This window comes from Pinus tabuliformis, chromosome 8, assembly GCF_031772625.1.
Source record: "Pinus tabuliformis cultivar Carrire ecotype Pingquan chromosome 8, CPIR1, whole genome shotgun sequence".
Lineage (NCBI taxonomy): Eukaryota > Viridiplantae > Streptophyta > Pinopsida > Pinales > Pinaceae > Pinus > Pinus tabuliformis.
Window position 1 is genome coordinate 1,951,531,189 of NC_142294.1, and position 16,044 is coordinate 1,951,547,232.

The 16,044-nt window shown below is 36.5% G+C and overlaps 1 protein-coding gene across 2 annotated transcripts in view; it reads right to left on the minus strand.

Annotated features, from left to right (window-relative positions):
* Positions 1 to 5,114: 5,114 nt before the first annotated feature.
* The window catches only part of LOC149244273 (preprotein translocase subunit SCY1, chloroplastic-like), a 225,824-nt gene continuing 214,894 nt past the window's right edge, over positions 5,115 to 16,044 (minus strand). For both annotated transcript variants that reach the window (XM_089374782.1, XM_089374781.1), the window contains exons 6-8: positions 6,245 to 6,368; positions 5,711 to 5,874; positions 5,115 to 5,376 (exon numbers count right to left, since the gene is read on the minus strand). In XM_089374782.1, coding sequence (XP_089230908.1) covers positions 5,140 to 5,376; positions 5,711 to 5,874; positions 6,245 to 6,368 — 525 coding nt within the window. In that variant the 3' untranslated portion in view covers positions 5,115 to 5,139. The remainder of the gene's footprint in view (positions 5,377 to 5,710; positions 5,875 to 6,244; positions 6,369 to 16,044) is intronic.

Here is a 16,044-nt window from a genome sequence, read left to right on the forward strand (position 1 = left end):
TTTACAAATTAAATTATATTTGATATGAAATCTAAACCATTTTTACTTTCTGAACAATGCACCTCACGCACATGAAAATGGATACAAATATATGCCCTATATTAGTTCATTTAAATGTGTGAAGATTTATATTTTAATTATTTTTATATTTGAAATAAGCTAATTTAATTTAATTTATTAAATTAGAACAAATATATTATATTTTCTATTAAATTATAATAATATTAAAACAAATAATTTTAAAATATTTTCTCCCAACTTTATAACAAAAAAAATGTGAAAATAATGTACTAATCTCAAGGAATCTCGGGAATGTTCTAATCTCATATAATATACCTGATGTCATAGAATGTTTTTAATCCAACGGAAAGGTTTTGATCTTAGGGAGGTTATATATTTGTCACAGATATGATTAGTTAGAAAGATAATGTTTCAATTATATATTGGTCATAGATATGATTAGTTAGAAAGATAATGTTTCAATCTAGCAGAAGTTCTCATTTTCTGGAGTTCGCAAACCCTCAAAAGATTATCTAAGATTTGAGTTTTCCCCAGGGTATTGATCTCATAGAGATTTTGACTTGGCATCTTCAACAATCTTATAACTGTTATCTACAATTAATTTTAATCTCACAGAGATTCTAACTTCATATTTCTGTGATCTTATAACTGGTATCTACAGTGAATTTTAATCTATGGTTGACTTAAAATCGCAGGTTATCATTGTTTTTATTTATTTTTCAAGTATGAGTAGTTTGTTATATATGTCAAAACATGAAGTTATATATAAAAAATTTTGCATCTTCCAGTATGAAAAAACCCAGAGTTAAGATGGATCTAGGGTGGTATGTAATTTGATCGAGTCAAATTGTTTGATAGAATAAGACAGGGCATTACAATATCTCTTCCATAATGGTTGGAGAGTGCCTCTAGGTGCAATCATTTTTAATTTTATTATTTTAATTTAATTTTTTAATTCTATTTAATTTTTATGTCATTTGACTGAGTCAAAATGTTTGATAGGACAGGACAGTACAACATCTCTTCTATAATGGGTTGGACAACGCCTCTTAGCACAATTACCTAATTTTTATTATTTTTATGAAGCTTCAAAATAAATGCTCCTAGCTTCTTGAAAAACCTGTCGCTAAATAGATTATCCCAAGAGCTAATTGCCAACATATCTGCGTAACTTTCCGTGTTGTCTTTGAAGGCCTCACATTCTAAAATGAAATGTTTTTATGTTTCCACTTTTCCGGAAGAACAAAAAATGCATACTCTTTCCTCCCACACTTCCTTTGGCCTTTTACAGTGCCCTGTTTCACAACAGAGTTGATGAGAATTAGTCCTTAACTAACCAATAAGAATTTTGGCTCTCCAAGAGATATTGGCCTCTATGTATGCTTTTGGTTGATGACTATGAGTGGGATTAAACATTTCAATATAGTAATTTTTCTTTCTTCCTAGCTCCTTATCCCAAGTACACTTGTGGAACTTTTCCATAACAAAAGGGTTTATCTTTTTGTTGTTTATGGGACACACATTCAAGCAAATACCCCATTTACTAAATCATTTGTTATTTTGTTGCATCCAAGTTTTTTTGCTCTTGCACAATCTATCATTAAAGACAACCTTAGGCCATCTACCCTCTTCCATTTGCTCAATTTTTTTTAAATACCTTATGACTCACACCATAGCAATTGCTTCAATAGGAGCAGTCCCTGTTTCACTTAACAAGATATCATAAGGAACTGCACTTTTAATCTTAAATTTGTTTGTAATCAAACGCTTCTGAATTTTCTCAGTTTGTCTCCACTGCATGTCAGATGTACTGCTAGCCCATAGTTCACAAGCATAGAGAATCACCAGAATCACTAAAAATCCAAAAAGAGTTTGAATGGTTTTCCAGTCCCATAACTCTACCTCTCTACCCCTATTTTGAAAAGCATAAAATGCTTTCCAACCCCCCAAAGTTATTTTCTTTCTACAACCATTCCAGCTTATATTTTTGTTGAAGTCAATTCCGAGGTATTTGTAATATGCAACTTCTTCCAGAATGTTGCCTTCAAAGTAGAACTTATTCTGGTTATGTTTTCCTTTTTTAGAGAAGACCACTACTTTCGTTTTGCTAATATTGACTTGCATCCCCACACTTTTACAAAAATGCTCAAGGGATACTAAGTGCTCTTGCAAACCAAGAGTCGATTTAGCAATCAAAATAAGGTCATCTGCATACAAAAGAAGCCTCGTAACAAACTTTCCCAAATAGATACCATCAGCCATTTGCGAATTTAACCACTCTTCAAGCTTGTCGATATATAAACCAAAAAAGGTAGGAGAGAGTGGGCAACCTTGCTTGACCCCGATATCGCTTCTAAAACTTTCAGAAATATCTGTTGAAGTTATAATTTCGACTTTCACCTCTTCATACATCCTATGCACAATTGCTCTCAAATGTTTAGGAACCCCAAGTTCCTCCATTCCATGCCAAATTTTATCCCTAGGAACCAAGTCAAACACTTTTCTGAAATCAACAAAGCAACATAAGACTTCTTCCTTTTTCTCCCAAACTTTTTCAATGATGTACCTTAAAGTTATACAATGATCAACTGTGAAATGTTTAGGTCTAAAACTTGCTTGCCCTTTAGCATGTTTATCTCTTTCTTCTGCCCACTTGCTAATTTTGTTTTCTAGCATGCTTCCAAATAGCTTTGCAAACAAAGGGTTTATCATGATGGTCCTACAATTGGAGAGATTATTGACATCACCGCTCTTGAAAAGAGGTATTGCCAGACTAGTTGTCCAATCTATGGGGAGCCCTTGTTGTATGATGTTGTTGAAGATTTTTGTAATGTGAGGTGCAATAATCTTTGAGCCCCACTTTAGATATTCTGCTTGGAGTTTAGTTAAGGCTTTTGCTTTTCCAACACCTAACTTCTTGATACCCATCTCTACCTCTTGTACCGTGAAAAATTCAGTATCAGTGTTGACCAAGGGGGGAAGGTCAACCTTCGGAACCTGCTCATAGAGTTGTCTTGCATAGTCAAACCATTTAGAAGCCGTAATATTATTTCCAATTTGTATCTTTTTCGGTTGGAGCTCCTTCCAAAATAATTTGGGATTATTTTTCCCAAGGAAGATTAGTTCTTCCCTCCTTGAAACCATGAAATCGACCTTTTTCTTGCTTAATAACTGCTTGTAAGCTTTACGCTTTATGTTACCCTTGTTTGACTCTTTCCACATTCTCCTTGCCTTTTTGCATTCCTCGTCAAACCAAGCATTAACCGGAAAGCAATTTGTTTCAGAATTTTTAATTTTTGCTCTTTTGCACTTTGAAAGTGCGCGTTGAATTAAATGTGTTAATTCATGACTATGAAGGCTGTGAATTGTACTTTTTTCCTTCTCGAAGAACCTCTTTAGCATCATTTTGAAGGTATTGCAATTTTCTGGGGTCAAAAGAATTCTGCCCTGTGGGAGATTTTGTTGGACAAGCTACATTTTTTACTCTAATTATTTCTTTCCAATCCAAGAGAAACATAAATAAATTGGCTTGTGATCTGCTTTCAAGTCCCACAGCTGATCTCCAATCAAAACTTCCTCCATTTTCTCACACAAACCATGTGAGCAAATTACATAATCTACCACACTTGCTCTATTGTAAGTATTGCAAGTGAAATTACCGGACTTTCCCCATCTAGTCAAGCCATTACAAATGACTAAATCAGAGGCCCCACATAGAGTAAACAATTGTTCACCAAAGAGATTGCAGCCCTGGTCCTCTAAAATTCTTTCCCACTGATGATTACTTTCTTCTGTAAGCCAAATAAGGTCACAATCATCTTTACAACAAAGAATGCTAGCTTGCTCACCTACAGTCCTAGCATTGAAATCACCCACTATAAGGACTTCACCTAGATGTGAATATGTTGCAATATCTGTTTTTAAGGATGCAAATGGATCTTTATGGTCAAGCCTTCCACCTTTGTAGTTTTTTGAAACCTGCGGTGCAAAATAGCATGTTGCAATTCTAATGTGGTTTCCATTTTCTGATATTTTAAACCAAATGAATTCCTTATTTGAGTTTTCTTTTTCTAACTGAATGAGACGAACTTCTTTCTCCCTTACTAAAACCATGATACCCCCATGCCCTTTGCCATTCCCTGCTGCCTTGTTCCACACTGCCATCTTCCAGTATTCTTCAAATAGAGGTGTCTTGCACCCTTCATGCTTATGTGTTTCTATGAGGCAAATTATGTCTCTATCTTCCGCAATAGGCTCCAACCCTAGTCCTCGTCTCCATGGGTAACCTCTGCAGTTCCAACAAACTAATTTTAAAGAAACCTGGGTATGACTTGATTGTTATTTATATTGACATGCAAGATTCACATTTAAAACTTTGTCCCTGCTTTCCCATACTGACCTTGCTTTCTGATTTCCTTTTGAAGAGTTTGTTGCTTCACTAGTTTACTAGTATCAACACCCTGCCAAAATGACCTGCTATCTATTTATACATTGCTTATATTAGCTGTCAGTTTAGAATAAATGCATTTTACCATCAGATATTCCCAAGACATTAACATGCAATCCTTCCAAATAAATAGTCATGAAACAAACAGATCCTTGGGCAACAAACATGCTACAATGGTTAGTACAAAGGTATCAATTTCAATCTATGTTGCTAATTTTACATAAGATCTAAGGTATATTGTTTATGATGATGTGTTTCTGCACATCCATACACACCTAACCCCACAACTAGCTACGTTGGTAAATTATCAAATTTTCTGTCCATTAAAATGGGACTGGTGACTTCAGAACTTTCTGCAATTTAAGAAATGCATCAACAGTTTCTCTGAAACTAGTCAGGCAGAGTCGTCAAAAATAATATACATAAATTTACAATGTGAGATTCCTCTCAACGCTAATGTAGATAATAACACTTAAAACCTTTTACATCATAAACCAAATATTGGCCTTTGCTATCTTAAGATTACAATTAGACTATATTTTGAGACTATCAGCTACCCTTTCTCCATATAAATTCAAAGTGAAAATAATATTTTGAAACCCTGAAATGTTAGCATTATTTTACAGTTGGAAAAAATCACAGAAAATTATCTTCAAAATTCATGTTGCAGATTATCTGAACCCACCATCATCATCAATGTTATAGAACTCTATATTCTTGTACTTTTGCGATATTATTTCAGCCTGAACTTTTCGTGCTGTATCCGTAGCACAACCAACAAGGATGAGAACAGATGTGCCAGCAAACCCACGAAATGCAGTCAGGTGTGTCACTTGTTCAACTACAGCAGGGCCTGCTGCCATTACTGCCAGAAAAGCAGAGCCCAAGACAGATATGCGGGCAAGCACCTGAAGAACAATATTTGAATCAGTGTTCTTGGATAAGACATTGTCAAAAGTCAAAGCCACAAGACAATACGTTAATTTCTCCCAGATATCACAAATTTTACATTGCATTGACTGCATATATATAATTTTTAAATTATGCTATTACTTTTCTAACATAAAAAGAAGACATTTTATCGCTTTCTTGATATAGCTATATTGTATTATGTTGAGCAAATCGTATCATCTGAAATGAGAAAGGCAAGTATTCTTTTCAATCTGGAGCACATGTTCTAATGAACCTTGAAGACCTACTAGAGTGACAATTTTATCTCTACAAGTTTCTTACGCTGCTTACATTTTGTAGGAACATTGCAGTGGTTTTCCCAGGACGAATTGAAGCAATGGAGGCACCTTGGCGCTTTAGCTGTTCACTAACATCATCAGGATCTAGCTGAAGGAAAGTATAATAGTAATTGAAAAATGCAATAAGCAGCACATTTGTTGGGAGATATAATGGACCTGTAAAAAGGTAAATAATATTAGTGGCATGAACATAGTCTCTCTGTTCAACATGAGGATTAATGTAGTACAAAACACTTGGTGGACGACAGAGTGGTGATATCATAGCCTACACGTTTCATCTTTATCTTTCCATAATGTTAAATGTGCCATGGCTTAAAAATATACAACACCCTTTTCCAATTTAGACATTTAGCCTACAAACAATTCATGACAACTCGCCAGGTATTTGATGAATAAAATCATGTTCTAATCTCAAAATGATTAATTTGATTTTTAAAAAAGGCATAATAATTTTGAACAGAACTACAATAACAAGATGCAAGATAACCCAAAAAAAACTTGAGTGATTAAATTTGGCAGACTATACCTCCAGGAGCTAAAGCAGTGGCAGCATTTTTCAGAACAGCAAGACCAGTAAAACGTGCTAAAGTTCCTGGAAGGGCCAATGATGAAGTTGAAAAGATTATCGGCATCACTCCTGAACTATTCACCTGTTAACAAAATAGAAATTGAAAAACAAACTGTCAGTGAGGCCTCCTTTTAGTTCTTTCCTTGGATATATTTTAAGGGTTTGTTCTTTCCTCTTAACAGTCGGACCCTCCAGTATGTTTTCTTTTACCACTTGGTGGCACAAGTCGTATATGCATGAGCTTGAAGGCATCGATTTCTTCCATTTCAAATTCACTTTGACACATGTAAATGAAATCAAACTTCACATTCTCTTTGATATGGGCATCTCAACATTTTCATTTGTTTCTCATAAACATATGGGAGAAAGAACTCAGATAAGGTATGTTAATACAGAATCCTATGCAAGAATTAAGATCCAGAGAAAATAAGCTATAAACCAACCAATGAAAAAATTGTTGCAATACGTCTCTCTCTCTCTCTCTCTCTCTCTCTCTATATATATATATATATATATATATATTGCTCAGAAATTCACTTACATAATGGCTACCCAGTGGTTATTTCTTCTCGATGACGTCTTGATGGTGTATATTTACTGTATGGTCCATATATGATTGTGCTATTTTGTTCTACTGAGGGTATCACTCATCTGTCCCAAGTTCTTGAGTAATGGAATTAATAGAAAAGAATAGCTGAATGAAGGCTCGCTATATGACGGTGATATGCTGTAATTCCTCAAAACAACACAATTCCCTTCTGTTAATATTTTCTCCCCTTTCATGCCAATGAGTTGTGTAACTTCAATACAGTGCTAATAGTGGAGTTCAATACTAGATTTGGTGAAACTGTATAAATTGATCCTAGTATAGATTCTCCAGGCCCCTGGGATCATTACTATAGAACTAAAGTATGTTGCTTCATTGTACGTGTAGAAATTTTCATTCTATCCAAGTACAGATCCATCAAGACAGAAAAATTAATTTTCAAACCCTATTATCAAAATATTCACTTCTTGTTGTTTCATAGGTAAAAGTCAAATAATGTGATGAACCTGTTGAACCTCAACATCCTCCCCTTAAAATTTTATACAAATTTTTGGTGATCTCACTTTTCAATTTTATTTTCATCAAGTTATAATATTTAACTTGCAATTGATTGTATTTTTTAACATTTCTAGATTTATTAATAATCAAAATTGTAAATGTTTTCTTTTAAAATGTATTAAAATACCAAAAAAAAATAGCACCAAAATTTGCACATATCAGGTATCAGTTTCCCAACTTAAACTTGTTCTTTTTCCTTGCAAATATTCAATATCCAATAAAGCAATAAACAGAAATTCAACGTTAATAAACAGAAAGTTTTCCATCATCACCAATATCATTTTGCTTGTATCGGCTCAATCATGAGCTATCCACTCTTGGATTCTCAGGACATTGATTCTTGTAATGACCCATCTTATGACAGTTGTAACATTCAATTTTGGATAGGTCAAATTTCTTATTTCATCCTTTGAACTTCTTGAAGGATCCTTTTTTTTTTGTGATGAGCAAAATAGGCATTAGAGGTATTTTCTTCTTCATCTTCCTTCTTGTTGTTTACTAATGATATTCAAGCTTCTTCTTGACTGCATGCATTCCACATTTGTTCAAATGTTGGAGTATCCTTCCAACTGTTAATTCTTGATGCAAAAGCACTCCAAGATTTTGGTAGTCCTAGAAGAGCAGTAATTACGAGCTCTTTTTCTGGTACAACTTCATCTATTGCTTGGAGTTCATCTCTGATTCTAGATATCCTTATAAAGTAGGATGATACAGTATCATCTTTCGTCATCTTAATAGTTCTTAATTCATTCTTGAGGCTTGCTATTTGACCAATGTTCTTGATGGTGAATAATTTGGAGAGAGCCTCATACATTTCTTGAGCGAAATCTATGTTGGATATGTATGGAATTAGGTTGTCCTTTACTCCATCCACTATTAGGTTCATGGCCAAGATTTCAGTTTCTCTAAACTTCTCTTTCTCTGCTTCATCAATAAGCTTCTTGAATTTTCCTTGAACAAGATTCAAAAACTTTGTTTTTTTTTTAGGATAAGATCTATCCTCTTTTTCCATGTCCTATATTTGGAAGCTCCTTCTAGCTTGTTTTCTCCCCTCATTGAAGTTGACATAGTTCCTGTAGACAGTAGGCTTCTCTCCTTATATAATCCATTTTCTTAATGACTTTTGTTTGTCCCCTTTTCTTCAATAGATCTTCAGTGTGCCTTTTTCCTTCTTCTTCACCTTAGCCCTGATACCATGTCAAAAAATCGGAAAGGCAGAAAGATTTTCTTAGGTTGATAATTACTTGTGTATTATGCTCTTATTAACTTCTTTATATTCTTCTCTTATCTTCTTCTCATCAAAGCAAAAAAGTGAAGATCAGGGACACCAAGAGTAGGCAGTCAGCCAAGGCTAAAACCCCTATATAGAGGAAAACTCAGTCAAACTCTTCCACTAACAAATTCAAGTTGAGATAGACCAAGAACCTAGAGTCATCAACCACCATGGTCCAAAGGGTCATTTTCTTTTAAAACATTAACTTTTCCCTTGCTAGAGGACCTCATAAAATTGATTTTTTTTGGACCAATGAAACTTTTATTAATTTTGATGATTTTCCACTTGGAGGGTAATTAATTTTCCCTTCATTTTATTTTTTGGATAATTTCTGGTTTAATTTTAATTTTATTTTTGCCAGAAATTAAAATTAAAAAGACTCAAGATGGGATTAATTATTTTTCCACCCTCTAAAAATATTTTTAGCAATGGAGTCTAAATATGAATAATCATTCACCCAAAAAAAGTATTACATCAAGATATTACAAATTCAACCCTTAGAAGGGGAATACACATAGACATAGACCCTTGAGACTTAACCAAATTCTGCGACGAGACACGGTTGATTTGTGTAGCTTGGGAGGTACTCCAAGCCCTAGGGTTCAGGGTTTGGAGGGAAAATCATCACAAGGCAAGCTTGTGGGCTTGGAACCCAAGTGTTGGGTTTTTCACCCATCGATGTTTGAGCCAAAACCATGAAGGATTTGTGACATGTGATGGATGACAATGACAGTGCTCAGCAATATGAGTCTAACGCATCGAGAATCGTCCAAATCCAAGTTGTCATTAGAGAGAAATGAATTTTTGAAGTTGACAAGGTAATTGTTGGTTACCAAGTCATGTAGGCTTGGTGTAAAACAACTCCAATAGATGTGTCTCTTCAAGATTCGTTGGAGCCCTTGTATGTGTATAAAGACAAGGTGTATTAGAGTCATTTTCATCATCCAAGTGTGGGCAATACATCTCATAAAGAGTTCTGAAATTTCGTGGAGGAAGTCGCAGTGGATTAGGAGGCCAAGGAGACTTAAGGACAGTGTGGTACATCTGTACATCTACTACAGGAGTTCGCCGAGAAAGAGATCAAGAAGCCAATTGACCCTAAGGAGCTGGAAATATATGAATATTTGGATGCGAGGACGAGATTGATCATCCTAGATGGTGTGAAGGATGCCCTAATACCTCATTTTTCCGAGAAGAACAATGCACATGAGATGTGGATGGCTCTTCAGAATTTGTTCCAGAATAAGAACGAGAACCGGGTATTGGTATTGGAGGATAAGTTGAAGTCCACCAAGATGATAAAGGGTGAAAGCGTGACCTCGTATCTGACGAGATTGTCTGAGGTCAAAGATGAGATTGTTGCCATCAATGTGTTTACCTCAGATGGAGATATGGTAAGGATTGATTTGAAAGGGTTCACCAAGGATTGGAAGCTCTTCATCAAAGGGATCATTGCCAAAGAGACGCTGCCAAACTGGGATAGGCTGTGGGATGACTCCATTCAGGAAGAGTTGTAAGATAAGGATCTTCATCCCAAGAAGAAAGCTTCAGATGATTGCATGGAATTTGCATCGTGAATGAAGGGTAAGCAAAAGAAGGACTTGAGTGCTGGAAATAATGAGAGGGGGGTGAATCAGTATTTCTTTTCAATTGTTATTTTTACCAATTAGATCACTTATAATTAGAACACAAAATGAACAATGATAGAATAAATAATTTTATTAATCATATATATCGAGTACAATAATAGTGTAGGGCTCCAACCCTAGATGTAGACATCAATCTTCAATCCTTTCAAGCACCAACCTGTACTTTTCCAAGCACTAACTTGGACTTCACAAGGCTCCAACCTCTAGGGCTCCAACCCTATCTTCCCAAGGCTCCAACCTTGTCACTTTGAGGCACCAACCTCTAGGGCTCCAACCCTATCTTCCCAAGGCTCCAACCTTGTCACTTTGAGGCACCAACCTCTAGGGCTCCAACCCTATCTCCAGTACAAGCTCCAACCTAGTTTTCTTGAGGACTCCTATCCTCTAGGGCTCCAACCCACTACTTCAATTCGTCGAGATAAGTTTAACAGTTCTGCAAGGCTTCCAATATCCTCTGCAATAAGCCTTCATAATATCTTTGCTAACACTGCCCTTAATTGATCTCCAAAGCACTTAGCTCATCAATGACAATTTTGTCTTCTCATGAAGGTGTCTCCACAACTCTTCATGGTACCCAAAGAGAAGCTTCGGTCACCTCATGATGGCTTCAATAATGTATCATGGTCTCCAAGGGTGTCTCAAAGATCAGCTTCTACACTGCTTCCCAACAAGATGTCTTCAAGTCTACAGGGGTCTGTCCAAAACTGCTCCAAGTCTACTCCAACAGCGTTCAATAATTCTTCTCAAAGGCTGCTCTAAAAGGGTTCAATTAATATTCCTCAAGGGATGCTCAAACCTTATGTTCTTCAAGTCTTCAAGGGTTGAATAACCACAGGTTTGAGAGTTTATGTTAATGTGGTTTCAAGCCTCCTTACTTATCCTTCCGCAGGCCTAACAAATACTGCTCCAAAGTCTGCAGTTCCACAGGTCACTGTGGTATCCTAGCTGTAGTGATAATTATCACTGGTCCGAGCTCCTTTGCACAAGTCTGCAATGTAGTCTGAGCTTGAGACTGAGGTGAGGTGAGGTACCTAGCTTACTGTCCTTGATGTTTGCTTCTCAAAACTTCAACAATACTGTTACAAAGAATTCTGTGTGTCAAATCCAACTGATGCTATTCCAAAAGAACTGTCTCAAGACTCCAAGTAGCCACAAACGAATTGCCCAAGTCCAATTTTTTATGCTTTTATAATCTGAATTTAATTGTCTCCACAGTCAAGATTAAGATGCCTCAAAACTTCTTAATGTCAAGACTTCAAACTGCTCTAATGATGTTTGAACAAGTCTTTAACATGTCTTCAAAGACTGCTTCAACAAGGGGCCTTCAATTGTTTCAAAGACTTCCAATACTACTTCAAGACATCATCCAAATATCTTCAATCACAAACTGCTCCAAAGATCTCCACAGGCTCAGAAATGCAGTCATAGGTCTGAGATGTTTTTCCTTAAGGTAATCCAAGCTTCACAAATGTCACAGTCACAATAGATCTACTGCAAAGGTAGTATGTCCTCAGAACACTGATCTCCAAATGATGAATTTGTCACAGTCGCAATTCTTTTCCACAGATCAACCTTCTAACAGGTCTGAGGTACTGAGGTCTGAGTCTTGTTTTACCACAGGTTACTGTCCATAGATGCAGATGAGCCTCTCCACAGGTGGCTGTTCGAGCCTCAAAAAGGTCGAAATTGCAGTGGCTAGAGGGCCGAAATTTCAGGCCTGAAATAGGCCGAAATTACAGTGGCCACAGGGCCGAAATTTCAGGCCTGAAATAGGCCGAAATTGCAGATGTTACAGAGGCTGGAATTCAGAAATTAATGCACAGAAAATTCCTTAATAAATTTGTCCTTGTCTCCTTGTTCTGTGATTTCTTTTTGTCTCTGCGTTCTGCACTATAACTCTGGTTGTCTCAACCGAATTCTGATAGTCAAAATGGGGAGTACGGACTTATATTTATACTGATTTTGACTTTTGACAAAGAGACATGTCTCTTGGTAGTGAGGCCGACACATACAGGTAGGCTTTGGTCAGCTAAAAAAGAAAATACATTATTCCAACTTGTAAGTTCGTTTTCTCTCAATCTATAAGGAGTTAGAGGGCGAGTGGCAGCTCATTGGAAAGAGAAAAATATTCTCAATAAAATTAATTTTGTGAAAATGTCATCATGGTAGCCTATAAAATTTTATGTCTTTGGCATTTAAGGTAAAGGTTCCTTCATTAAGGCATCATCCAACAAGGCTAGGGCTTAGGTCATCCTATTTGCCAATCAAAATTTATTCATGCATCATATAAGGACAAGGACTTTCATCAATGAGTAGAAGGGTTTCATGGTAAGGGTTTCTTCATTCATCATTAGATCATGCATCAACAATTGATCATGTATCATTAGATCATGCATTGACTATTTAGGGCTTGTCATCATATAGATAGAGATATATAGCTAGGGAATTTACATCATCTCATGCTTAGGGTTTTCTCTAGGGTTTGCACGAGGTTAGGGAAACAAGGTTATTCATGTATCACAAGAATATTTGCCATCTCCAACAATGCCATATTGACATCAATGACAACCTTGATTAACATTGAGAAAAGTCAAGCACTTTAACTGTGGCGATGTTGTAACATATTTTGGTACACTGAAAATTACAAATTTTAAGTGATAAATTGCCAATTTCTTTCTTGGCCAAATGCTAAGATATATTTTGATTAAATACTTTTGAATGATTTAGAATTTTTTAATTTTAAAGTACCATGATATTTTTATAAAAATATATTTGAATATTTTTATATAAATATCTCTTTAAAATAAAAGTTGTATTTTTAATCATAAGTCCTATACTAATCAAAGCAAGGGAGGAGCACGCCTTTACAAATATTGAAATACAATAACACATGGGATAAATATGGAGCAGTTTTTAATGGTCAATATTAGCTCTTATAAGTTCAGCGGCTTTCATTTCACTTCGGACCCCCCAAGGTCATCCAAGCTTTAGCAGCTAGGGGGGTCCGAAGTCTTGTTTTGAAAAATAAACCACTTTTCCACATGACATATTCCAGTGCATTTCGGACCCCCCAGATCCAAAACCATTTACCAGTAGAGACCCCCTCCGAAATCCGCTGGTGGTTTCAATGACAGCGCAAGGTTAAAGGTGGCAGCAAGGTTAATAAGTGGCATGTCTCAGATGCACAACGTCTATCTTCTCCACGAGAATGATAACTACTACAAAAAAAGATGTTTGTAATAAAATTGGGATGGCCTATACTCAATTTATATCTGGTTATGTGAGCGAAGGACTGTATTCATGTAATGGTGGCATTTATTTCTTTCCCTCTAGCACTCTTTGGAATGGTTGTTGAAAGGAATTGGAGCAGGCCTCCAAATAATTCTTACAATGTAAAGACCCTTCCTAGCTCAATCCCAGTGATGATACTTAGTCTTTATTAATTGAGACATCTGAGTTACGATCAGGTGCAAAGTTAAACCACCTTCCAGTCCTTTTTGAGCACATTAGCAGGAGAATTGATGTTTGTAAAGGGAGTTGAACAAATGATACAGAGATGCTCAACTATGAATCAAAATTTGTAATCCTTTTCAGGCAGCGGATTTCGGGTACAGTTTCTGAACAATTGAAGTCGAATTTCAAAAATCCAGAACATGGGTTTTGTGCACAACGACATCAATTAGATTCCCTGGGGGAATTTCTGTCAACTTTTGGGCATTTTGGGAGATTTTCTCGGATCTCTGAAGGGTATACATCCAGATTTCTTGATGAAAAAAAACACACTGAAAACTACTTTCATGTGTCCTGGAATCGTTTTCTGCATTTTCTTTGTATTGAATGCATGAATTGGGGTGAGAATTTTTCTGGTGCTGTACCTTTTAGGACTATGTTTGCCTTGGTATTTTTATGGTTTGGAATTTCCCTGTCCTTGGTTTTTATTGGCAGCTACTTTGGTTACAAGAAGCTTGCAATTCAAGATATAGTGAAAGCAAACAAATTCCCAGGTAAATTCCTGAATAAGCTCCACACATACAAAGAAATTGTTTACAAATGGAGATGCTGCAAATGAAACTAACGTTGCTGAAGCTGACGTTATTAAAATAAATAAAGGATGCTGAGGAACGATTGTTTGGGAAGAATTCCATGACAGCTATGCAGGTTTCGAGCATTTCTTCTTTAAATACACAAAATTTTAAAGGCTAGAAGTGATGGCACCAGCTGGAGAGTAAAGGGATAATGTTATTGGATGAATAGTGAGTGGTGAGGATTGCTTCAGCTTGTGTGGATCGGGGTTCCATGGCGATTCTATGCAGAGGCAAAAAGTCAAGAGGAAGAGGCAGAAAACAGTGGCTAGGACATTTTGTCCAATGTCGAGAAGTTGAGGAATGCTAGCACATTCAACAGAAATCAATGGTATGGCTGCTGGTAAGGTATATGGGGAGAGACTAATTTTAGCTATAGGATTTTCATGGAAGAAAGAGATTTCAATCTACTAGGAACATTCTTCTACTCATTATCTATGAGTAACATGCACAAACTTGCAATCTAAGAATCTTCAACAATGATATTCAATAATTAGGGCATGAAAACTATAGCCAGTTGCATAATTTCCACATATAGACATTATTCATAAGCAATTTAACAAAATTCACTTACAAGATATCAAGAGACATATCCAATCCAATGTCAAGATAATCGCTCCAAGAAGAAAACCAAACTAGCCTTCAAAGATATCGAAATGCATGAAAGAGTCTCCAATAGTCATCCAAGAAGAAATGTGAATTACTCAAGAAGAGCTAATCCAAGAATGATGATGATCCAATACAATGAGGCTCTCCTTTATTTGCATGAGCCATAAGGAGTTTGATTTAGTCTAATTAGCCTAATGAGCCCCTAAAAATAACTTTAATGAGAAAAATAACAATCCTATTGGTGACAAACCCACCAAATAGTTCAAAAATATAAAATAAGCCTTCCTAGTGAGGCCGAAATGATAAAATAGTGGTGTAAAGGGCCACTGGAAGGCCAAGATAAGTCCTCAGTGTGCCATGATAAACAGGAGGGCTCCTAAATTGATCAACAAGGGGGTGGCCCCTTGGTTTCCAATCAAAACATTTGTGGTGCTCCCAAGTAGCTGAGGGGCACAATGAATGGTCTCATAGGTCTCCAACTGGATCACAAATGTCGTTGCTCCATCAATAAAGGCTAGAATGATGATACAAGCCCTCCCATGTCTCTCCGGATGAGACAACACCCCATTTGGGCCTTGGATCAGCTGCCATGTGTAATGTGTACATGTGTGGGCGGCTGGGCAATGCGGTCCAAGTGCATCATCATCTTTGTATGGTTGGGGAACAAACAAGTAATGTGGGGTACTGAAGATGCCCATGGCATTGCCATAAATGCTTTGCTGTGGTGGAGGCCCATGGCTCTCAATGCTCACCTTACAAGTGCCATTATGACCCTCTAAAGGGCTTGGAACCCGTATAGGGAGGCCAAACCCAAGATGAAGACCCACCTGCAATCTTATATAAGATCCAATGTGTCTCATCACCTTCTAGCACAACAAGTCATTAGAGCAATTGAGTAAATAATCTTGTTAATCAGGGGCAAAAGTGCACTCTTCATAGTGGCATGCCCTTCCAAATGGGCTTTAGAGTGCACATGTGTCGCTAAGCTCAAGAGAGAGGTTAATAAAGGACCCTATTAGGTGGTATCAACCTTTAAGGGA